At 50.9% G+C, this 24,933-nt stretch overlaps 1 protein-coding gene across 6 annotated transcripts in view; it reads left to right on the top strand.

Annotated features, from left to right (window-relative positions):
- Positions 1-202: 202 nt before the first annotated feature.
- LOC147094885 (autism susceptibility gene 2 protein homolog) overlaps positions 203-24,933 on the top strand; it is a 138,627-nt gene continuing 113,896 nt past the window's right edge. For 4 of the 6 annotated variants that reach the window (XM_085974507.1, XM_085974508.1, XM_085974512.1 and 1 more), the window contains exon 1: positions 204-1,789. In XM_085974507.1, the coding sequence (XP_085830633.1) occupies positions 1,523-1,789 (267 nt within the window). In that variant the 5' untranslated portion in view covers positions 204-1,522. Of the gene's footprint in view, positions 1,790-24,933 lie in introns of all 6 variants that reach the window. The other 2 variants (XM_085974511.1, XM_085974513.1) reach the window with 1 other exon arrangement.

Raw genomic sequence — 24,933 nt, forward strand, 5'->3', positions numbered from 1 at the left:
ACATCAGCGCGTCTCCCACACGCCCGCTGTCCGTCCAACCGAGTGGGAGGGCGGGGCCAGTGACGTCAGCGCGCCGCAGATCTGTCACCCCGAGTGCGTGCGGGTGGGTGGGAGGAGCGCGGTTGGTGACGCCATCACGTCCCGCGTGGACGCGCGCGTCGCAACTCCTTTGACTGGCGAGGAGCGCAGGTGCGTCATCACGTCGGCAACGCGCTGTCGGGAGCGAGCAAGCGAAGGAAGGAAAAGGAAGAGCCGAAGCAGCAGAGAGAAGAAAGGAAAAGGCGGAGCGAAAAGAGGAAGGAGAGTGAGGGAGTGGTTTGTTGGTGGGAAGGCTTTTGGAAACGGAACAAAGCCTCTCTCTCTCTTCCCCTCTTTGACAGCAGTTACCGAGTTACCGAATTCGGACGGCAATTAAAAAGCTCGAAAAACTAGCCCTCGGCCGCCATGTTGGTAATGGCGGCGGCGGCGGCGACGACAAGATGGCGGACGGCCGAGCAAGGCGATCGGGGCCACCGGGCCGACGGCCGGAGCGAATGAGGCGCCGGCCGAGGCCGCAGGAGGAAGGCGAGCCGCCCAAGGGCCAGAGGAGCCCCAGCGTTTGCGCCGAGGAGGAGGAGGAAGAGGAGGAGGAGGGGGGCCGCACGCTACCATTGGCCTCTTAAAGGCGCCGGCCACCCCCCCCATTCCCAGTGGATGCTCATTTTCCGTCGGCGGATATTTATTATACAACCAACCTCAACCTACTTGGTTTTTATATGTGTATATATATATCTATTTTTTAATTTCTGAAGAGGATTATACCAAGTTTGGAAGAACAAACAACACTTTTTTGGAGAAGGGGGTCGTGGAAAAGTTCCTGACTTGTCATTCTTTAAGAACTGACTTGTCAATTTTTTTTCTTTTTCTGCCCCCTCCCCCCCCCCCCCCCACTTTTTTTGTGCAAATTGCTGAGCAGCAGACCCAGCTTTCTCTCTTCTAACCCTACCCACAGCTCCCTAACTTATTGCAAGACCAGCCGAGAGGAAAAGAAAAGCCTGGAATCGAGACACCCTCCCCTAAATTTTGAAAAAATATTCTTCAGAGCAAAGATCATCCCAAAGATGCAATCTTGATCTACTTCGGTTTTCTATATATACACAAGGTGCAATCTTTTCTTCATCCAGATTTGTGTTTTTCTGGAATGGGGAAGTCTGTCGAAGGATAGTTTTTTTTTGGGGGGTAATCCCTTGAGAGTATAATTCCAGCAGGCTTATGTAAACCCACACATGGAATGTGTTTGAGGAGATCTTGTTCTTTGGTGCTTTTTTTCCCCACCACCAACACCAAACCCTTTCTGGAACTTTTTTTTTGGTGTTTATCCTCTTCTGGGTTAGCTTGCAATAAGTTTTTAAAAAAAACCAGACACACACACACGTTGCATTCTTCTCTATGACTGCAAGACTTTAGGGAGAGTGGAAAAGGGGGTTGGACTTAAATCACCCCTTAATATTTATATTCGGACTGATAATTCGCACAAAAAGAAATGGATGGGCTGCCCAGAGCAGGTGGTTATCGCCAGAGCAGGAGATCCAGGTCCCAGAGGGACCGAGAGAGGAAGATGACCGGGACTGGGGGCAGGGACTCCAGGCCCTATTCTCCTTCCTCTGGATCGGACCGAGAAGCAGTGGAGGTTCCCGGCTCTTCCAGGCCCAGGCCTCCCAGGCGCAGGAGAAGGGAATCCACGTCGTGCGAGGAAGACATCATCGATGGATTTGCAATTGCCAGCTATGTGTCTTTGGAGGCCTTGGAGGTAAGCAGCTTTGACAGATTTAGCTGTGAAAGGGCATGATATCGTCTGTAAAAGCTGTTTAAATCGGTCGCAAACATGTCTCTGTTCCTCTTCCTCTGTCTCTTTCCCCCCCCCGCCCCCCAAAAAAATTCCTGGAAGTAGTCTAACCCATGATCAGATTTCTACTTCCTAAAAGATTGGCAGGAATGACGTATGAGGAGAGATTGGGTCGATTGGGCTTATACTCGCTGGAGTTTAGAAGAATGAGAGGGGATCTCATTGAAACTTATAAAATTCTGACAGGACTAGACAGACTAGATGCAGGAAGGATGTTTCTGATGGCGGGGGAGTCCAGAACCAGGGGTCACAGTCTAAAGATAAGGGGTAAGCCATTTAGGACAGAAATGAGGAGGAATTTCTTCACCCAGAGAGTGGTGAACCTGTGGAATTCTCTACCACAGAAGGCAGTGGAGGCCAATTCATTAAATATATTCAAGAAGGAGTTGGATATATTTCTTAAGGCTAAAGAGATCAAGGGATATGGGGAGAAGGCAGGGACAGGGTACTGAGTTTGGATGATCAGCCATGATCGCGTTGCATGGCGGAGCAGGCTCGAGGGGCCGAATGGCCGACTCCTGCTCCTATCTTCTATGGTAGGGGTTTATCTTGAGGTGTGCCGACGGCAGTGGAAAGCCAGCCATGAATGAGGAATGGGGTAAGATGGGGAGTGAGGAAGATGGAGGAATAAGATTAGTATTATTAAAAAGGATACAGATAAATCAAACGGGGAATTCAGGAGCAACCTCTTTGCCTAGAGAGTGGTGCGAATGTGAACCTTGCTGCCACAGGGAGAAGGTGCAAAATAAAATTGACTAGAATTGTGTCGGGTTTAACTTTCCGTTCTATCGGGAAAGATCGAACGGGCTGGGGGGGCTTTTCTCTAGCCAGAAAGCAAGACTTGCAATTATACAGTGCCTTTCACATCCCCCGGCACGTCTCAAAGCGCTTTACAGCCAATGAAGTACTTTTTTGGAGTGCCGACACTGTTGTATTGTGGGAACTCTACTCCAAGTACTCTAGAAAAGAGAAGGCTGAGGGGTGACATGATGGATGTCTTCAGGATTATGAAAGGGTTTCGATTGGTTAGACGTGGTGAAGATGTTTCCACTTGCGTGCGAGGCCAGAACTAGGGGGCCATAAATATAAGCTCGTCACTAATAAATCAAACAGGGAATTCAGGAGAAACTTCTTTGCCCGGAGAGTGCCAAGAATGTGAAACTCGCTACCACAGGGAGTATTTGGGGCAAATAGCATTCAAGGGGAAGCTACATAAGCACATGAGAGAGAGAGAGAGAGAGAAAGGAATAGAAGGATGTGTTAATGGGGTGCGATAAAGAGTGGTGGCGGGATGCTCGTGAGGGGCGCAAACACCGGCATAGACACGTTGGGCTGAATGGCCTGTTTTTCAGTGCTTTGTAATGCGAGGTAATTCGCACTTTATTCAGCCTGCAGCAGGTTCGTCTGGTTTTATTGGGGTGGCGGTCCCGCTTTTAAAAACCCTCAAGGAATTTGAAATAATAGGTTACAATGTCATTCATTCTTTTATATAGTTAACAAGAAATTTAAAGAGGGGACGCGGCTCCCGTTTCTTCCTTGAAATGTCTCCTTTCTTCCTGAATCATTTGGGGGAAAGACCACTCTCGGTGCAGACTGGCTGCTTAGCGTGCGTGATGCCCGTCAGTGGTTTGTTTGCGAGTTGTGCTTAGAACCAAGAGTAAAACATGCCCTGCGCTGTGCGTCACCCTCCCCCTGAACCCATCTGATTCCAATCTGATCGAAGCAGCGCTCCCTTTTAAAGCAGTTTCTCTCGGAAGGTCCTCTCACTTTGCTGAGATAGTTCCTGGCATGACCGACTGACGACACTCTCTCTCCCCCCCCCCCCCCTCACTTGTATGTTCCCCTTTCACTCCCGACCCTCTCCCCTAGTTTATCTGATGCCATCCCTCCAATCGAGATCTGGCAGCAGCTCGCAAACCCGCAAGAAAAATGGCATCGGATCGTGAGAGATCTTCAATTTGTTTTCAAGAATGTCTGGTTTTTATTGTCTCTTTTTTTTTATATAAAAAAAAAACCCCAGAAGACAATTAAGGGTTGAGTGAAGGGAAGGAATGACGTATGAGGAGAGATTGGGTTGATTAGGCTTACACTCGCTGGAGTTTAGAAGAATGAGAGGGGATCTCATTGAAACTTATAAAATTCTAACGGGACTAGACAGACTAGATGCAGGAAGGATGTTCCCGATGGCGGGGGAGTCCAGAACCAGGGGTCACAGTCTAAGGATAAGGGGTAAGCCATTTAGGACAGAGATGAGGAGGAATTTCTTCACCCAGAGAGTGGTGAACCTGTGGAATTCTCTACCACAGAAGGCAGTGGAGGCCAATTCATTAAATATATTCAAGAAGGAGTTAGATATATTTCTTAAGGCTAAAGGGATCAAGGGATATGGGGAGGAAGCAGGGACAGGGTACTGAATTTGGATGATCAGCCATGATCTCATTGAATGGCGGAGCAGGCTCGAGGGGCCGAATGGCCTACTGCTCCTATCTTCTATGTTTCTATGACCCTTTAAAAATAAGAGAAGACGGTTTTAGTTTTTTTTTTAGAAACAAACTTTTTATGCTGCTAATCTTTTTAAGAAAACCAATTTAAGCGAAGTGACCTCCCACAGTTATTTGCCCTGTTCACAGACACCAGTCTTACGCAGTGATCGTGCCAAAAAGCATTGCGAGCTTCTGCCGTTGCCAAATACTGTCTGGTTATCTTGGCAGCTGAAGACATTCACGGTATTTGTGAGTGGGTTGTGCGATTTGTCAAGCGCTGACTCTCGGGAATGTCCATTAAAGTGGCACAGCGGCAGCACTGCTGCAGGAAGAACCGATACTTATCACGGCTGAAATGCGAAATAGTTGAATGTCAGTGTCTGCCTTGAACGGTAGGTATATCTTGATGGGTACAACCAGTGTGTCCAGGATATAGAGGCACTGGAGCAAAATAGATTTGCAAGGATGATACCTTATCTGAGGAAGGATGTTCTTGCCATGGAGGGAGAGCAGCGAAGATTCACCAGGCTGATACCTGGGATGGCAGGAATGACGTATGAGGAGAGATTGGGTCGATTGGGCTTGTACTCGCTGGAGTTTAGAAGAATGAGAGGGGATCTCATTGAAACTTATAAAATTCTAACAGGACGAGACAGACTAGATGCAGGAAGGATGTTCCCGATGGTCGGGGAGTCCAGAACCAGGGGTCACAGTCTAAGGATAAGGGGTAAGCCATTTAGGACAGAGATGAGGAGGAATTTCTTCACCCAGAGAGTGGTGAACCTGTGGAATTCTCTACCACAGAAGGCAGTAGAGGCCAATTCATTCAATATATTCAAGAAGGAGTTGGATATATTTCTTAAGGCTAAAGGGATCAAGGGATATGGGGAGAAGGCAGGGACAGGGCACTGAATTTGGATGATCAGCCGTGATCGCATTGAATGGCGGAGCAGGCTCGAGGGGCCGAATGGCCTGCTCCTGCTCCTATCTTCTATGTTTCTGTACCAAAACTGAGAGGTGACACCTATCTGGGAAAGACTGAACTGGCTCTGGGGCTCTTTTCTCTCCAGTACAGAAGCTGAGGGGATTGGCCTGAAAGGTTGCTAAAGGGTTCGATAGGGTAGACGAAGCGAAGATGTTTCCACTTGTGGGGGAAACGCAAACGAGGGGCCGTAAATATAAGATCGTCACCAATAAATCCAATAGGGGAATTCAGGAGAAACTTCTTCACCCAGAGAGTGGTGAGAATGTGGAACTCGCTGCCACATGGGGTAGTAGAGGCGCGTACCATAGATGCATTTAAGGAGAAGCTAGATAAACACACGAGGGAGAAAGGAATCGAAGGATATGCTGATGGGGAAGATGAAGTAAGGTGGGAGGATGCTCGCGTCAGCCATGGCTCAGTGGGTAGCACCCTCGCCTCGGAGTCAGAAGGTTGTGGGTTGAAGTCCCCACTCCAGAGACCTGAGCACAAAAAATCCAGGCTGACCCTCCAGAGCAGCACTGAGAGCGCTGCACTGTCGGAGGTGCCGTCTTTCGGACGAGACGTCAAACCGAGGCCCCCGTCTGCTCACTCTTGTCAGGTGGACATAAAAGACCCCACGGCACTATTTCGAAGAAGACCAGGGCAGTTCTCCCCGGTGTCCTGGCCAGTATTTATCCCTCGATCAACATAACAAAAAACAGATTATCTGGTCATGATCGCATTGCTGTTTGTGGGAGCTTGCTGTGCGCAAATTGGCCTGCCATGTTGTCTACATTACAACAGTGACTCCACTTCAAAAAGTACTTCATTGGCTGTAAAGCGCTTTGGGACGTGCGGTGGTCGTGGAAGGAGCTATATAAATGCAGGTCTGTCTTTCGTGTGGGGCACGGACCAGTTGGCCTGTTTCTGTGCTGTCGGTCCTTTGTAATACTACGTAACGTTGTTGTGCTGTAATGACAGATACAGTTCGTGCACATCTCTCAACCAAATCTTTTGTTTTGGTGAGGAAACTGGGGAAATTTCAGGGGGTTATGCCCCCTCAAATTTAGGGGAAAAAACAGTTTTTAATTGGCTCATCACCCCGCCAAAAAAATTCAGCTGAGGTTGTCAGTGAAAATAGGTTTCAAAGGAAGAACAGACTTGTATTTCTACAGCGCTGTACTTCACAACCTCAGGACGCCCCAAAGCACTTTACAGCCAATGAAGTACTTCTGAAGTGTTCTAATGTAAGAAATGCGGCAGTGTTTTCGGTCTAGGTTGAGTGACAGATATTAGCCCCAGGGCACTGGGGATAACTCCCCTGCTCCTCTTCAAAATAGGAATCTTTTATCCTTGAGAGGGCAGACGGGCCATCAGTTTAACGTCTCATCCGAAAGACGGCCCTCGGACAGTGCAGCGCTCCCTCAGCACTCCCCCTCGGACAGTGCACCGCTCCCTCAGTACTGCCCCTCGGACAGTGCAGCGCTCCCTCAGTACTGCCCCTCGGACAGTGCGCCGCTCCCTCAGTACTGCCCCTCGGACAGTGCGCCGCTCCCTCAGCCCTGCCCCTCCGACGGCGCGGCGCTCCCTCAGCCCTGCCCCTCCGACGGTGCGCCGCTCCCTCAGCCCTGCCCCTCCGACGGCGCGGCGCTCCCTCGGCCCTGCCCCTCCGACGGCGCGGCGCTCCCTCGGCCCTGCCCCTCCGACGGCGCGGCGCTCCCTCGGCCCTGCCCCTCCGACGGCGCGGCGCTCCCTCGGCCCTGCCCCTCCGACGGCGCGGCGCTCCCTCGGCCCTGCCCCTCCGACGGCGCGGCGCTCCCTCGGCCCTGCCCCTCCGACGGCGCGGCGCTCCCTCGGCCCTGCCCCTCCGACGGCGCGGCGCTCCCTCGGCCCTGCCCCTCCGACGGCGCGGCGCTCCCTCGGCCCTGCCCCTCCGACGGCGCGGCGCTCCCTCGGCCCTGCCCCTCCGACGGCGCGGCGCTCCCTCGGCCCTGCCCCTCCGACGGCGCGGCGCTCCCTCGGCCCTGCCCCTCCGACGGCGCGGCGCTCCCTCGGCCCTGCCCCTCCGACGGCGCGGCGCTCCCTCGGCCCTGCCCCTCCGACGGCGCGGCGCTCCCTCGGCCCTGCCCCTCCGACGGCGCGGCGCTCCCTCGGCCCTGCCCCTCCGACGGCGCGGCGCTCCCTCGGCCCTGCCCCTCCGACGGCGCGGCGCTCCCTCGGCCCTGCCCCTCCGACGGCGCGGCGCTCCCTCGGCCCTGCCCCTCCGACGGCGCGGCGCTCCCTCGGCCCTGCCCCTCCGACGGCGCGGCGCTCCCTCGGCCCTGCCCCTCCGACGGCGCGGCGCTCCCTCGGCCCTGCCCCTCCGACGGCGCGGCGCTCCCTCGGCCCTGCCCCTCCGACGGCGCGGCGCTCCCTCGGCCCTGCCCCTCCGACGGCGCGGCGCTCCCTCGGCCCTGCCCCTCCGACGGCGCGGCGCTCCCTCGGCCCTGCCCCTCCGACGGCGCGGCGCTCCCTCGGCCCTGCCCCTCCGACGGCGCGGCGCTCCCTCGGCCCTGCCCCTCCGACGGCGCGGCGCTCCCTCGGCCCTGCCCCTCCGACGGCGCGGCGCTCCCTCGGCCCTGCCCCTCCGACGGCGCGGCGCTCCCTCGGCCCTGCCCCTCCGACGGCGCGGCGCTCCCTCGGCCCTGCCCCTCCGACGGCGCGGCGCTCCCTCGGCCCTGCCCCTCCGACGGCGCGGCGCTCCCTCGGCCCTGCCCCTCCGACGGCGCGGCGCTCCCTCGGCCCTGCCCCTCCGACGGCGCGGCGCTCCCTCGGCCCTGCCCCTCCGACGGCGCGGCTCTCCCTCAGCACTGGCAGCCGGGAGTCTTGGCCTGGATTATGGGACTCGAGTTTCTGGAGTGGGGGCTAGAACCCATGACTTTCTGACTCGGAGGTGAGAGTGCTGCCACTGCCACAGTTGACACCGAATCCCTAAGGTCTGTTACAGACTGCCCTTGGCTGCAGGCGTGCTCCCTGCTCACAATCCATGACCATCCTTTGGTGGAAGTGCCCGGCTTCAACAATAGCTTCTGTAACGTGGTAAAAATCCCAAGGCGCATCACAGGAGCGTTATCAAACCAAATTTGACACTGAGCCAATAAGGAGATATTAGGGCAGATGACCAAAAGCTTGGTTGAAGAGGTAGGTTTCTTAGCATCTTAAAGGAGGATGGAGGCGGCGAGGTTCGGGGAGGAAATTCCAGAGATTCAGGCCTTGGCAGCCGAATGGTTGAACGAATAAAATAGGGGATGCTTAAGAGAATTGAAGGAGAGCTGATATCTCGGTGGGTTGTGGGGCCGGAGGAGATTAGAGATGGGGAGGGGCAAGGCCATGGAGGGATTTGAAATTCGTGGCGTTGCTTAAACAGGAGCCAATGTAGATCAGCAAGCACAGGGGCGATGGGTGAACGGGACCTGGTGCGAGTTGGGACACGGGCAGCGGAGTTTTGGGCGACCTCAAGTTTACGGAGGGCGGAAAATGGGAGGCCAGCCAGGAGTGTGTTGGAATAGTCAAGTCTAGAGGTAACAAAGGCTTGGATGAGGGTTTCAGCAGCAGATGAGCTGAGGCAAGGGCTGGAGACGGTCGATGTTACGGAGGTGGATACTAGTGATACCTGGGATGGCAGGAATGACGTATGAGGAGAGATTGGGTCGATTGGGCTTATACTCGCTGGAGTTTAGAAGAATGAGAGGGGATCTCATTGAAACTTATAAAATTCTAACAGGACTAGACAGACTAGATGCAGGAAGGATGTTCCCGATGGTCGGGGAGTCCAGAACCAGGGGTCACAGTCTAAGGATAAGGGGTAAGCCATTTAGGACAGAGATGAGGAGGAATTTCTTCACCCAGAGAGTGGTGAACCTGTGGAATTCTCTACCACAGAAGGCAGTAGAGGCCAATTCATTAAATATATTCAAGACGGAGTTAGAAATATTCCTTAAGGCTAAAGAGATCAAGGGATATGGGGAGAAGGCAGGGACAGGGTACTGAATTTGGATGATCAGCCATGATCTCATTGAATGGCGGAGCAGGCTCGAGGGGCCGAATGGCCTTCTCCTGCTCCTATCTTCTATGTTTCTGTGTCTTAGTTACGCAGTGGTTATGTGTTCGGAAGCTCCTCTCTGGGTCAGCTGAGGCCTGGTTGCCGCTGTCAGTGGCTGTCCCGTGTGGACACTTGACTGGTGTGTCTGCCTCGGCACTCGAAACCGCTCGCATGAGAGGATCAACAATCGTGTCGTTCAGCGACTGCAAATTTGCCCGGACCTCCCGGGGAAATTCTATGGCCTGTATTGAGCTGTCGTCGCATTTCTAACTTTCTTAGATCGCTGGCGGCGATAAAGGATTTAATATCGCCGGGCTGACTCGTGACTCCAGTCTGCCTGTCCTCTGTTTTGTAATAAAAACAAACCTGATCTCCCCCCCCCCCCCCCCCCCCCCCCCCCCCCCACCCCCTCCCCATAGCAACTCCCTTTTTAAAGACCGCAACTGAAAGAATTTGTGACACGGTCTCGGGGCGTCCCACAGCACTTCACAGATGACGGATTATTTCTGAAGTGCAGTTACTGTTGTTACACAGGCAGGAGTAGCAGCGGACTTTGAGCACAGGCCGACTGTACCAAAATGCCCTGAAGTGTTTCAAAGAAAGACTGACTTGCATTTATATGGGGTACTTCATGACCTCATTCCATTGCAGCCAATGAAATACTTTTATTTTTTTTGAAGTGCAGGCACTGTTGTAATGTAGGGAACGCAGCGGCCAATTTGTGCACAGCAAGCTCCCACCAACAGCAATGTGATAACGACCCAAATAATCTGGTTTTAGATTGAGATCTCGTTATTGGCCAGGACACCCCTGGTCTTGCTTGAAAGAGTGCCGCGGGATCTTTTATTTCCACCCGAGCGAGCAGACGGGGACTCGGTTTAAGGCGTCATCCGAAAATTTGCCCCTCAGACAGTGCTGCCATCCCCTCAGTACTGCACTGGAGTGTCGGCCTAGATTTTTGTGCTCAAGTCTCTGGAGTGGGTCTCGAACCCTCAACCCTCTGACTCAGACAAGAGTGCGACCAGCTGAGCCATGGCTGTCACGAAGAGATGCAATGGACACTGCGCATGGATGAGGAGGAAGGTCAGAGAAACATAGAAGATAGGAGCAGGAGTAGGCCATTCGGCACCTCGAGCCTGCTCCGCCATTCAAGGAGATCGTAGCTGATCATCCAAATTCAGTACCCGGTCCCTGCTTTCTCCCCATATCCCTTGATCCCTTTAGCCTTAAGAAATATATCCAACTCCTCCTTGAATATATTTAATGAATTGGCCTCAACTGCCTTCTGTGGTAGAGAATTCCACAGGTTCACCACTCTCCGGGTGAAGAAATTCCTCCTCATCTCTGTCCTAAATGGCTTACCCTTTATCCTTCGACTGTGACCCCTGGTTCTGGACTCCCCCACCATCGGGAACATCCTTCCTTCATCTAGTCTGTCTAGTCCTGTTAGAATTTTATAAGTTTCAATGAGATCCCCTCTCATTCTTCTAAACTCCAGTGAGTATAAGCCCAATTGACCCAATCTCTCCTCGTACGTCATTCCTGCCATCCCAGGTATCAGCCTGGTGAATCTTCGCTGCACCCCCTCCATGGCAAGGACATCCTTCCTCAGATAAGGCGACCAAAACTGCACACAATACTCAAGGTGTGGTCTCACCAAGGCCCTGTACAGCTGCAGCAAGACATCCTTGTTCCTGTACTCGAACACTCTCGCTACGAAGGCCAACATACCATTTGCCTTCTTAACCGCCTGCTGCACCTGCATGCTTACCTTCAGCGACTGGTGCACAAGGACGCCCAGGTCTTGTTGCACTTCCCCTTCTCCCAATCTAATTACCATTCAGATAATCTGCCTTCCTGTTTTTGCCACCAAAGTGGATAACCTCGCATTTATCCACATTATATTACATCTGCCATACATCTGCCCAATCACCCAACCTGTCCAAATCATACAGGAGTTTCTCGGCATCCTCCTCACAGCACACACGCCCACCCAGCTTTGTGTCGTCTGCAAACTTGGAGATATTACATCTAGTTCCCTTGTCTAGATCATTAATATATATTGTGAATAGCTGGGGTCCAAGGACCGATCCCTGCGGTACCCCACTAGTCACTGCCTGCCACTCGGAAAAAGACCCGTTTATTCCAACTCTTTGCTTTCTGTCTGCCAACCAGTTCTCCAAGTCAATACCTTGCCCCCAATCCCATGTGCCTTAACTTTACACGCTAATCTCTTATGCGGGACCTTATCGAAAGCCTTCTGAAAGTCCAAATACACCACATCCCCTGGTTCTCCCTTATCTATTTTACCAGTTACATCCTCTCAAAATTCCAGTAGATTAGTCAAGCGCGATTTACCTTTTGTAAATCCATGTTGACTTTCTCCGATCCTGTCACTGTTTTCCAAGTGCTCTGCCAATACATCTTTTATAATGGACTCTAGCATTTCCCCCACTACCGATGTCAGGCTTACCGGTCTATAATTCCCCATTTTCTCTCTACCACCTTTTTTAAATAGTGGGGTAACATTAGCTACCCTCCAATCCATGGGTACTGTTCCAAATTCCATCGAATGTTGGAAGATGACCAGCAATGCATCTACTATTTCTAGGGCCACTTCCTTAAGTGCCCTAGGATGTAGATTATCAGTCCCTGGGGATTTATCGGCCTTCAATCCCGTCAATTTCCCTAACACCAATTCCCTACAAATCCTATTTCTTTCAGTTTCAGGGGTAAACCTGGGGCAAGTTGAGCAAGTAGATTTTTGAGTGGACATGTGAAGAGTTGGAGGGGTTTAAGGAAGTGAATCTCTCAGTTGTAGGGCTTGAGACACTGCCAGGGAGGGGGGGAGGCCATACACAACAGGCTGGGCACGTGGAGGAGCGAGCTGGCATGTAGGGCTCAAGGAGGCTGCGGAGTTGGGTGCGGTGATGCCATGGAGAGATTTAAGTGAAGATTTTGTGGTCAGGGTGCTGAGGGCAGGGAACGACTGGAGGTCGGGGGTGATGGGAGCCCGTGTAGGAAAGGAAATAAACGGCGGAGATTTGGCCTTTGCGTCGAGTGGTGTTGGTGGGTTATTTGGAGGAGATGTAGAGCAGGGAGGGGAACCAAGGTGAAGATGAAAATCTCGGCAGCAGTGGGCTGAGGTGTGAGATAGGAACAGACAGGCTTCCCCCCCCCAAATCAGTACCTGTCTCAATGATGTGATGGCTACTCAAGCAGATCAGAAAGATTCCAGGCTCAATCAGCAGTTAGTCCTGTTTGTGTTGTTTTTGGCTTCAGTGTTTCCCCAGGCCCTGGCAAATCATCAGGATTATATGTCCTGTTGAGTGATTAGACCATTGGCTCCCAGCCCTCAAAGGCTCCAATTTAAATTCCTTGTTTTCCAATCTCTCTGTGTCCCTCGCCTCCTCCCTATCTCTGAAACCTCCTCCGGCCCTGCAACCCGCCGCGATCTCTGCGCTCTAAGCCTCAGCTCTGAGCATAACATAAGAAATAGGAGCAGGAACAGGCCACTTGGTCCCCTCGAGCCTGCTCCGCCATTTAATAAGATCATGGCTGATCTTGGGCTCAAAGCCACTACCCTGTCCGCTCCCCGTAACCCTTCACTCCCTTATCTTGCAAAAACCTGTCTATCTCCACCGTAAATGTATTTAATGACCCAGCCTCCACAGCTCTCTGGGGCAGAGAACTCCACAGATTTACGACCCTCTGAGAGAAGAAATTCCTCCTCATCCCAGTTCTAAAAGGGCGACCCTTTATTCTGAAACTGTGCCCCCGCGTTCTAGATTTCCCCACGAGGGGAAACATCCTCTCTGCATTTACCCTGTCCAGCCCCCTCCGTATCTTATATGTTTCAAACTATAGGCCCAACCTGCTCAACCGTTCCTCATAAGACAACCCCCTCATCCCAGGAATCAACCTTGTGAACCTTCTCTGAACTGCCTCCAATGCAAGTATATCCTTCCTTAAATAAGGAGACCAAAACTGTACGCAGTACTCCAGGTGTGGTCTCACCAATACCCTGTACTTGTAGCAGGACTTCCCTACTTTTATACTCCGACCCCTTTGAAATAAAGGCCAACATTCCATTTGTCTTTTTGATTACTTGCTGTACCTGCATGCTAACTTTTTGTGTTTCATGCACAAGGACCCCCAGGTCCCTCTGAACTGTAGCATTTTGTAATCTCTCCATTTAAATAATAACTTGCTTTTTTATTTTTCCTGCCAAAGTGGATAACCTCACACTTTCCCACATTATACTCCATCTGCCAAATGTTTGCCCACTCACTTAGCCTGTCTATATCCCTTTGCAGATTCTTTTGAGTCCTCTGCACAACTTGCTTTCCCACCCATCTTTGTATCATCCGCAAACTTGGCTACATTACACTCGATCCCTTCATCCAAGTCATTAATGTAGATTGTAAATAGTTGAGGCCCCAGCACCGATCCCTGTGGCACCCCACTAGTTACTGTTTGCCAACCGGAAAATGACCCATTTATCTGGACTCTCTGCTTTCTGTTAGTTAGCCAATTCTCTATCCATACTAATATATTACCCCCAACTCCGTGAGCTCTTATCTTATGCAGTAACCTTTTACGTGGCACCTTATCGAATGCCTTCTGGAAATCCAAATACACCACATCCACTGGTTCCACCCTGCTCGTTGCATCCTCAAAGAACTCCAGCAAATTTGTTAAACATGATTTCCCTTTCATAAAACCATGCTGACTCTGCTTGACTGCATTATGATTTTCCAAATGCCCTGCTATTGCTTCCTGACTGAAGGACTCCAGCATTTTCCCAACGACAGATGTTAGGCTAACTGGTCTATAGTTTCCTGCTTTCTGTCTCCCTGCTTTCTTAAATAGGGGTGTTACATTTGCGGTTTTCCAATCCGCTGGGACCTCTCCAGAGTCCAGGGAATTTTGGTATATTGCAACTGGAATTCTCTCGTCCGCTGAGGCTCAGTGGGTAGCACCCTTGCCCCTGAGTCAGATGGTTGTGGGTTCAAGTCCCACTCCAGAGGACTTCAGCACAAAAATCTAGGCTGACACACCAGTTCAGTATTGAGGGAGTGCTGCACTGTCGGAAGTGCCGTCTTTCGGATGAGACGTTAAACCGAGGCCCCGTCTGCTCTCTCGGGTGAAAGATCCCACGACACTATTTCGAAGAAGAGCAGGGGATTTGTCCTGGCCAATATTTTATCCCTCAGTCAACATGACTAAAACAGATTATCTGGTCGTTATCCCATTGCTGTTTGTGGGAGCTTGTTGTGCGCAAATTGGCTGCTGCGTTTCCTACGTCCGGTGTTCGTGAAGGCGCTATGTAAATTCGTCCTTCTTTCCCTAAACCTCTTCGCCTCTCTACCCCTCTCTCCTCCTTGAAACTGATCTCTTTGACCAAGCTTTTGATCTCCTGTCCTAGTATCTCCTATGAGGCTCGGTGTCAAATTCTGCCTGATATACGCTCCTGTGAAGCGCCCAGGGAACGTTTCACTCGGTTAAAGATGCTGTATAAATGCCAGTTGTTGGAAGTGCGCAAGTGTTGGCTGCTGACCATGGCTGTCGTGGCCTCGAGTGTCCTGTCTAACGGGTGTTTTAATGAGGTCAACATCAAGACGCTATGGGTGATGGAGGCGAATCTGTTAACGGGAAAGTATTCAAGCCGTTCTGTTCACCGCAGTCACACACCATGTGCTGCAGCAGGCATTTGGGCTGCAAACACGATCTTTAAGAACGTTTTTGAGGATGTAACTGGTAGAATAGATAAAGGAGAACCAGTGGATGTGGTGTATTTGGACTTTCAGAAGGCTTTCGATAAGGTCCCGCATAAGAGATTAGCGTGCAAAGTTAAAGCACATGGGATTGGGGGCAAGGTACTGTCTTGGATAGAGAACTGGTTGGCAGACAGGAAGCAGAGTTGGAATAAACGGGTCTTTCTCCGAGGGGCAGGCAGTGACTAGTGGGGCACCGCAGGGATCGGTGCTAGTACCCCAGCTATTCACACTATATATAAATGATCTAGACGAGGGAACTAGATGTAACATCTCCAAGTTTGCAGACGACACAAAGCTGGGTGGGCGTGTGTGCTGTGAGGAGGATGCAGAGAAACTCCAGTATGATTTGGACAGGTTGGGCGATTGGGCAGATGCATGGCAAATGCAGTATAATGTGGATAAATGCGAGGTTATCCACTTTGGTGGCAAAAACAGGAAGGCAGATTATTATCTGAACGGCAATAGATTAGGAAAAGAGGAAGTGCAACGAGACCTGGGTGTCCTTGTGCACCAGTCGCTGAAGGTAAGCATGCAGGTGCAGCAGGCGGTTAAGAAGGGAAATGGTATGTTGGCCTTCGTAGCGAGAGGATTCGAGTACAGGAGCAAGGATGTCTTGCTACAGTTGTACAGGGCCTTGGTGAGACCACACCTTGAGTATTGTGTGCAGTTTTGGTCGCCTTATCTGAGGAAGGATGTCCTTGCCATGGAGGGAGTTCAGCGAAGATTCATCAGGCTGATACCTGGGATGGCAGGAATGACGTACGAGGAGAGATTGGGTCGATTAGGCTTATATTCACTGGAGTTCAGAAGAATGAGAGGGGATCTCATTGAAACTTATAAAATTCTAACAGGACTAGATGCAGGAAGGATGTTCCCGATGGTCGGGGAGTCCAGAACCAGGGGTCACAGTCTAAGGATAAGGGGTCGGCCATTTAGGACCGAGATGAGGAATTTCTTCACCCAGAGAGTGGTGAACCTGTGGAATTCTCTACCACAGAAGGCAGTTGAGGCCAATTCATTAAATATATTCAAGAAGGAGTTGGATATATTTCTTAAGGCTAAAGGGATCAAGGGATATGGAGAGAAGGCAGGGACCGGGTACTGAGTTTTGGATGATCAGCCATGATCGCGTTGAATGGCGGAGCAGGCTCGAGGGGCCGAATGGCCTACTCCTATCTTCTATGTTTCTATCAACCTCGGCTCCACTTTCCCGCCCTATCGCCATACCCTTTGATTCTCTAGTGTCCAAAACATCTATCGATCTCTGTCTTGAATCTACTCGACAACTGAGCCTCCACAGCTCTCTGGGGGAGAGAATTCCAAAGGTTCACCACCCTCTGAGTGAAGAAATTTCGCCTCATCTCAGTCCTAAATGGCCGACCCCTTATTCTGAGACTGTGACCCCTGGTTCTGGACACTCCAGCCAGGGGAAACATCTACCCTGTCCATCCCTCGGAAAATGTTATACATTTCAATGAGATCACCTCTCATTCTTCTAAACTCCAGAGAATATAGGCCTAGTCTACTCAAACTCTCCTCATAGGACCACACTCTCATCCCAGGAATCAATCTAGTGAACCATCCTCCTCACAGCTTACTTTCCCACCTAACTTTGTATCATCAGCAAGCTTGAATATATTACACTCGGTCCCCTCGTCTAAGTCATTGATGTAGATTGTGAATAGCTGAGGCCCAAGCACTGATCCTTGCGGTACCCCACCAGTTGCAGCCTGGCAACCCGAAAATGACCCATTTATTCCTACTCTCTGTTTTATGTCCGTTAACCAATCCTCAATCCATGCTGCAGGAACCGGTTCATCAAAAATTCCGGATAACCGAAAGCTATAGTAAAAGATACGGAGAGCTGAGAACTCCGTATAAAGCAACAAACCCTGTTGCCGGCCGGATTGCCCCCCTCTCTTCTGCGGCTATGTTCGCGCCCGGGTGGCCCTGGAGATGGAGCACGCGGTGTCCGCCGGCGCGCTCGATCACTTCCGTGACCGGTGGGCGCCGCGGGGACTGGAGTGCATAATTGGGCTGGAAAACCAAATTTTAATTTGATTTATTAGGGTTCGGTTGAAGTTTTAACGGTTTATTTACAGTTTTATTTGTCAAAATTATTTGGTTCTTTAAAAAGAGGAACAAACCCTGTTGCTTAGCAACAGCTTCAGAACAATGGCCACAAGTTGCAAGCGTCTCTGTAGCTCAGCAACAGCTGCAGCCACACCCTTGCACAGCAACAAATGGAGGAAGGCAAGTAATAAAAGTTACCTGAACCTACTCCTGAATTTTGCCGGTTAACCGACATTTCCGTTTATTTAAGTGCCGGTAAATTGAAAGTTTCCTGTAATATATTAACCCCATCCCACGAGTCCTAAACTTGTGTAAAGTGTAATCTGAAGCCCTATTCCCTTAAAAAAAAAAAAAAAAAAAAAAAAAATTAAAAAAAATAATGATTGCTCAAATAAGGTAATAACAGTGCACCATTGTACGAGGTGGTGCAGTGATGGGGTGTGAATTCCTCTGTGTTTAGTCTCTCCTCAGCTACTGATGTAGTTCGTGTCACTGCAATGAGGTGCGGAGCACAGGCCAGGGATTGATTCGGAATGCTCTTGCATACCTCCCTGTTTGGGTGGCAATAACAGCAACAACTTGCATTTATATAGCGCCTTTAATGCAGTAAACCGTCCCAAGGCTCTTCACAGGAGCGTTATCAAACAAAAATTCGACATCGAGTCACAGAAGGAGATATTGGGACAGGGTGACCAAAAGCTTGGCCTAGGAAGTAGGTTTCAAGGAGCGTCTTAAAGGATGAGAGAGGGGCAGAGAGGTTTAGGGAGGGAATTCCAGAGCTTAGGGCCTTGGCAGCTGAAGGCACGGCCATCAGTGGTGGAGCGCTGAAATTCGGCGGGGAGGGAGGGGGCAGGGGGGGGATGTGCAATAGGCTAGAGTCGGAAGAACGCAGAGATCTCTGAGGGTTGTCGAGCTGGAGGCGTTAGCGAGAGGAGCAGGGCTCGCGGAGGGATTTGAACACGAGGATGAGAATTTTAAAATTGAGGCGTTGGCGGACCGGAAGCCAACATAGAAATAACAACAGAAAATGCTGGAAAAACTCAGCAGGCCACGCGACATCCGTGGAGAGAAATTAGAGTCGACGTTTAGGATCTAACCCTTTTTCAAAACGGGAAAGGAAATGAAATAGATCGTAGAAATAGAAACATAGAAGATAGGAGTAGGCCATTCGGCCCCTCGAACCTGCTCTGCCAGTGAATACGATCATGGCTGATCATCCAAATTCAGTATCCTGTCCCTGCTTTCTCCCCATACCCCTTGATCCCTTTAGCCTTAAGAAATATATCCAACTCCTTCTTGAATATATTTAATGAATTGGCCTCAATTGCCTTGTGTGGTAGAGAATTCCACAGGTTCACCACTCTCTGGGTGAAGAAATTCCTCCTCATCTCAGTCCTAAATGGCTTACCCCTTATCCTTAGACTGTGACCCCTGGTTCTGGACTCCCCCACCATCGGGAACATCCTTCCTGCATCTAGTCTGTCTCGTCCTGTTAGAATTTTGTAAGTTTCAATGAGATCCCCTCTCATTTTTCTAAACTCCAGCGAGTATAAGCCCAATCGACCCAATCTCTCCTTATACGTCATTCCTGCCATCCCAGGTATCAGTCTGGTGAATCTTCGCTGCACTCCCTCCATGGCAAGAACATCCTTCCTCAGATAAGAGGACCAAAACTGCACACAATACTCAAGGTGCGGTCTCACCAAGGCCCTGTACAACTGTAGCAAGACATCCTTGCTCCTGTACTCGAATCCTCTCGCTACGAAGGCCAACATACCATTTGCCTTCTTAACCGCCTGCTGCACCTGCATGCTTACCTTCAGCGACTGGTGCACAAGGGCACCCAGGTCTCGTTGCACTTCCCCTTCTCCCAATCTATTGCCATTCAGATAATCTGCCTTCATGTTTTTACCACCAAAGTGGATAACCTCGCATTTATCCACATTATACTGCATCTGCCCAATCGCCCAACCTGTCCAAATCATACTGGAGTTTCTCTGCATCCTCCTCACAGCACACGCGCCCACCCAGCTTTGTGTCCTCTGCAAACTTGGAGATATTACATCTAGTTCCCTTGTCTAGATCATTAATATATATATTGTGAATAGCTGGGGTCCTAGGACCGATCCCTGCGGTACCCCACTAGTCACTGCCTGCCACTCGGAAAAAGACCCGTTTATTCCAACTCTTTGCTCAGCTCCTGCTGTAGTTCGTGTCACTGCGATGAGGTGCAGAGCACAGGCCAGAGATTGATTCGGAACGCTCTTGCATACCTCCCTGTTTGGGTGGCAATAACAGCAACAACTTGCTTTTATATAGCACCTTTAACGTGTCCCAAGGCTCTTCACAGGAGCGTTATCAAACAAAAATTTGACATCGAGTCACAGCAGGAGATATTGGGACAGGGTGACCAAAAGCTTGGCCAAAGAAGTAGGTTTCAAGGAGCGTCTTAAAGGATGAGAGAGAGGGGGAGAGGTTTAGGGAGGGAATTCCAGAGCTTAGGGCCTTGGCAGCTGAAGGCACGGCCATCAGTGGTGGAGCGCTGAAATTCGGTGGGGGTTGGGGGGTGTGGGGAGGATGCGCAAGAGGCCAGAGTCGGAGAAGCGCAGAGATCTCTGAGGGTTGTCGAGCTGGAGGCGTTAGCGAGAGGAGCAGGGCTCATGGAGGGATTTGAACACGAGGATGAGAATTTTAAAATTGAGGCGTTGGCAAACCGGAAGCCAATGTAGGTCAGCGAGAGCGGGGGTGATGGCTGAACGGGACTTGACGCGCACTAGGATACGGGCAGCAGAGTTTTGGAGGAGCGCACGTTTATGGAGGGTGGCAGAAGGGAGGCCGGCCAGCAGAGCATGGGAATAGTCAATTCCAGAGGTAACAAAGGTACAGATGAAGGGTTTCAGCAGCGGATGAGCCGAGGCAGGGGCAGAGATGGGCGTTGTTACCGAGATGGAAGTCGACGGTCTCGGTGATGGAGAGGAGACGGGGTCGAATGGCTAGACAGTCGGGCCTACCCTGCTTGGGGTGGGCGGGGAAAGCTGCCTTGGCCCTAAACCCTGGCGTTCCCTCCCCATGTATTTATTGTATTCGAGCTCCCTGTGGCTAAAACGCTGCTGAGGCTACACCGCTTTGCAAAGCTCTCTTGTTTATCAAAGGGGTGCTTGTGCCTTGTGCATTTCTGCTGAGCAGTGGCTCAGAGGCTCCTTGAAGTATTCTGTGCACCGCTGCTGTTGCTATCAACCCGTTCAGACGGCTGTCTGGTCCCCCTTGATGTGGAGATGCCGGTGTTGGACTGGGGTGGAAGTCACACAACACCAGGTTATAGTCCAACAGCTTTATTTGAAATCACAAGCTTTCGGAGCGCTGCTCCTTCGCCAGGTGAAGTGAAGAGATGTATATAGGCACAGCATATATAGTCAGAGAATAATGCCAGATAATTACAGGTAATCTTTCTAACTGCCCTTTCTCACACCTCGGCAGAGATAATCACCGCAATCAAAGGTGTGAATGGTGTCCAAACAGGTCAGTCAGGAAAACATTACATCAAAGAACAATGAGGTGGGGGTCACAAGGGGTCGAGGTGTGATAAAGGGCAGTTAGAAAGATTACCTGTAATCATCTGGCAGTGTTCTCTGACTATATAAGCTGTGCCTGTATGCATCTCTTCACTTCGCCTGACGAAGGAGCAGCGCTCCGAAAGCTTGTGATTTCAAATAAAGCTGTTCACGACCAATGAAGTACTTTTTTTTTGAGCTGTAGTCACTGTTGTAATGTAGGAAACGCGACAGCCAATTTGAGCACAGCAAGCTCCCACAAACAGCGACGTGATAAATGACCAGATAATCTGTTTGCGATGCTGATTGAGGGATAAATCTTGGCCAGGACACCGGGGAAAGCTCCGCCGCGCTCCTTCGAAATAACGCCACGGTATCTTTGACGTCCACCTGAGAGAGCAGACAGGACCTCGGTTTAACGTCTCATCCGAAAGACGGCACCTCCGACAGTGCAGCGCCCCCCTCAGCACTGCACTGGGAGTGTCAGCCTAGATTTTTGTGCTCAAGCCTCTGGAGTGGGACTTGAACCCACAACCTTCTGCCTCAGAGGTGAGAGTGCTACCCACTGAGCCACAGCTGACACGTAACCTGATACAGCACAGAAGGAGGCCATTTGGCCCATTGTGCCTGTTGCAGCTCTTTGGTAGAGCTATCCAGTTAACCCCACTCCCCAGCGCGCTGTCATTTTTTTCCCCCCTTCAAGTATTTACAGGAAACGGTAACTCACTCTCTCAACCGGCACCTAAATATCCGGAAATCTCTCTTAACCGGTAAAATTCAGGAGTAGGTTCAGGTAAGTTTTACTATATATTAGTGGCCGTGTAACCGGGGTTCCTGGATCTGTGGCCGTGTAACCGGGGTTCCTGGATCTGTGGCCGTGTACGGGGCTCTCGTACCTTGCTAAGTGTACCTCTCTGTAATCCGGACTTTTTGATCAACCGGCACCACGCCGGTCCCGACGGTGCCGGATAAAAAAGAGTTTCCTGTATATCCAATTCCTGTTTAAATGCTGCTTTTGAATCCGCTTTCACCGCCCTTTCAGGCAGTGCATTCCAGATCAGAACAACTCGCTGCGTGTTTTAAAAAAAAAAAAAAAATGTTTTCTCATGTCATCTCTGGTTCTTTTGCCAATCACCCCAAATCTTTGTCTTCTGGCCTTCGAGCGCCCCCCCCCCCCCCCCCCTCTGGATACAGCCCATCCCCATTCACTCTACCCAAACCCTTCATGATTTTGTACACCTATTAACCTTCTCTGCTCTAAGGAGAACAACCCCAGCTTCTCCACATCCCTCATCCTTGGTACTATTCCAGTTAATCCCCTCTGCACCCTCTCCAAGGTCTTGACATCCTTCCTATAGTGCGGTGCCCAGAATTGAGCACAATACTGCAGCTGGGGCCGAACCAGTGTTTTATCAAGGCTCGGCATGACTTTTTAATCCATGCATGAGATGTGGGCGTCGCTGGCAAGGCCAACATTTATTGCCCATCCCTAGTTGCCCTCGAGAAGGTGGTGGTGAGCTGCCTTGAACCGCTGCAGTCCGTGTGGTGAAGGTCCTCCCACAGTGCTGTTGGGGAGGGAGTTCCAGGATTTTGACCCAGCGATGATGAAGGATCGGCCGATATATTTCCAAGTCAGGATGGTGTGTGACTTGGAGGGGAACTTGGAGGTGGTGGTGTTCCCATGCGCCTGCTGCCCTTGTCCTTCTAGGTGGAAGAGGACGCGGGTTTGGGAGGTGCTGCCGAAGAAGCCTTGGCGAGTTGCTGCAGTGCATCTTGTAGATGGTACACACTGCAGCCACGGTGCGCCGGTGGTAGAGGGAGTGAATGTTTAAGGTGGTGTGTGACTTGATTGAAACGTATGACAGGGCTAGACAGACTGGATGCAGGGAGGATGTTTCCCCTGGCTGGGGGGTCCAGAACGAGGGGTCACAGTCTCGGGATAGGACATTTAAGACTGAGATAAGGAGAAATTTCTTCACTCGGAGGGTGGTGAGCCTGTGGAATTCTCTACCACAGAAGGCTGTGGAGGCCAAGTCACTAAATATATTTAAGAAGGAGATCGATAGATTTCTAGACACAAAAGGCATCAAGGGGTATGGGGAGAGAGTGGGAATATGGTATTGAGATAGAGGATCAGCCATGATCATATTGAATGGCGGAGCAGGCTCGAAGGGCCGAATGGCCTGCTCCTGCTCCTATTTGTCTCTGTTCTGTGTGGTGGATGGGGTGCCGATCAAGCGGGCTGCTTTGTCCTGGATGGTGTCGAGCTTCTTGAGTGTTGTTGGAGCTGCACTCATCCAGGCAAGTGGAGAGTATTCCATCACACTCCTTACTTGTGCCTTGTAGATGGTGGAAAGGCTTTGGGGAGTCAGGAGGTGAGACACTCGCCGCAGAATGCCTTGCTTTTGTACTCTATGCCTCTTAGTAAAGCCATGAATCACATATGCTTTTTTAATGGCCTTCACAACGTGTCCTGCTGCCTTCAATGATTTGTGTCCGTACACCCCCAGGTGTCTCTGTTCCTGCACCCCCTTTAAAATTGTACCATTTTAGTTGATATTGGCCCCAAAATTCGGGTCGGGGGCTTCCCGCGGGTGCAAGCCCCAGACCTGCACTTAACTTGCGCGCCAGCCGTTGAGCTGTGGGCCCCCGTGGGATTCCGATCCTGGGCCTGCTCCAACTGCCGGCGCGCAGTGCTTGCGTATCCCAGGGGCGCAGTGAGTTCGGAGCGTCCCCTGGGATCACGTGGGCCATGCAGAGCCAATCGGAGCAGGGAATGCTTCATTCATAAGTTTGACAGGAAGAGCTGTCAAAACCTAGAAATACTACGGGCCCCAAAACATCACTAAATCTTCAAAAATTTTTAAAAACCACATTTTTTAAATAAACCATAAATTACATGAAATAACTTTTAAACAAATTAAATTTTTGGAAAAAATAATTTTATTTTCTAACGGGGCTAAAAAATAAACTTACCTTTCTTTAAAGTATTTAAAAATAATAAACCTGTGGAAACAATGTTTTAATTTTAATTAATTCACCACTTACCTTGTAAAAAGCAGGCCTTGCGACTGCTTTTTAAATGTGTAACTGCTGGAGACTTACCCTCCCGGGAAAACCTGTTTTTTAAAAAAAAAACAAAAAAAAAACAAAAAAAAACGTAAGTTCGATGCGCACGCGCAGCCTCTCCCGCGCACGCGCTCGAACTCTGAACCCCTTCTTTCAGGGGAATGGAAGTGCCGGTTTCCCGGGCATGCGCAGTGCATGCAGGAAACCGGCACTTCCATTGGGCCTACGGGTGAGTACCCCGTGCGTACTCGTCCGTGGAGACCCGAAGTTCTGGGCCAATGTCTCTCCTCACTCTTCTGACTAAAATGTATCACTTTGCTCTTCTCTGTGTTAAATTTCATCTGCCATGTGTCTGCCCACAACCTGGAGCATTCCCTCCGCTCTAATGACAAGGGACTCTCCGAGTGGGGAGGGGACCCAGGCTGCCTCTTGCCAACCTATCACTGCTCCGAGCCTTTTATTATGCTGCCGAGCGCTGATTAATGGGACTGTCTTGCAGCACAAAAGGGTACAAGGTCACCTATTAGATCATTACAGCTGGAAGACTGAAAGGAGAACAGCTTGATCTCATCAGGAGATTAGTGGCACGGAACAGGAGCACGAGGGGAGGGCGACGGCGGGTGGTTCTGTGTCGCTGGCTGAAACTCTGGCGGAGTGATGTGCACTTAAAGGGGCTGCCCCCCCCCGCCGTTGCAAACACTTGAGAAGGAGAGAAATAATGGACGGCGATCTGCGTCCTGTTTAGACTCGTCTTGTCTCCTGATCAAACCTGGCTTGAATGCCTGTTTGCACTCAGAGGGAGCTTATTGCGTTACGAAAACCACTCTGGCACAGCAGCGGGTTTCCAAGTTTTTTTTGCTGTTGTGTTTGGGCTGGCTGGCCTATCCCATCGTTTGTGCTTGTATCTGGATGTTTATAATCTGGATGCAGGGGCAGCTGATCAGTCCGGGGGAGCATTGAACCAAATTTCTGGCCCTCTCTCTTTCTTTCTCTCTCTCTCTCTCTCTCTCTCTCTCTCTCTCTCTCTCTCTCCACCCAGTTTGGTTG

This window comes from Somniosus microcephalus, unplaced genomic scaffold (genome assembly GCF_052327205.1).
Source record: "Somniosus microcephalus isolate GS21.2 unplaced genomic scaffold, FLI_Smic_1.0 unresolved_chr1, whole genome shotgun sequence".
NCBI classification, from domain to species: domain Eukaryota; kingdom Metazoa; phylum Chordata; class Chondrichthyes; order Squaliformes; family Somniosidae; genus Somniosus; species Somniosus microcephalus.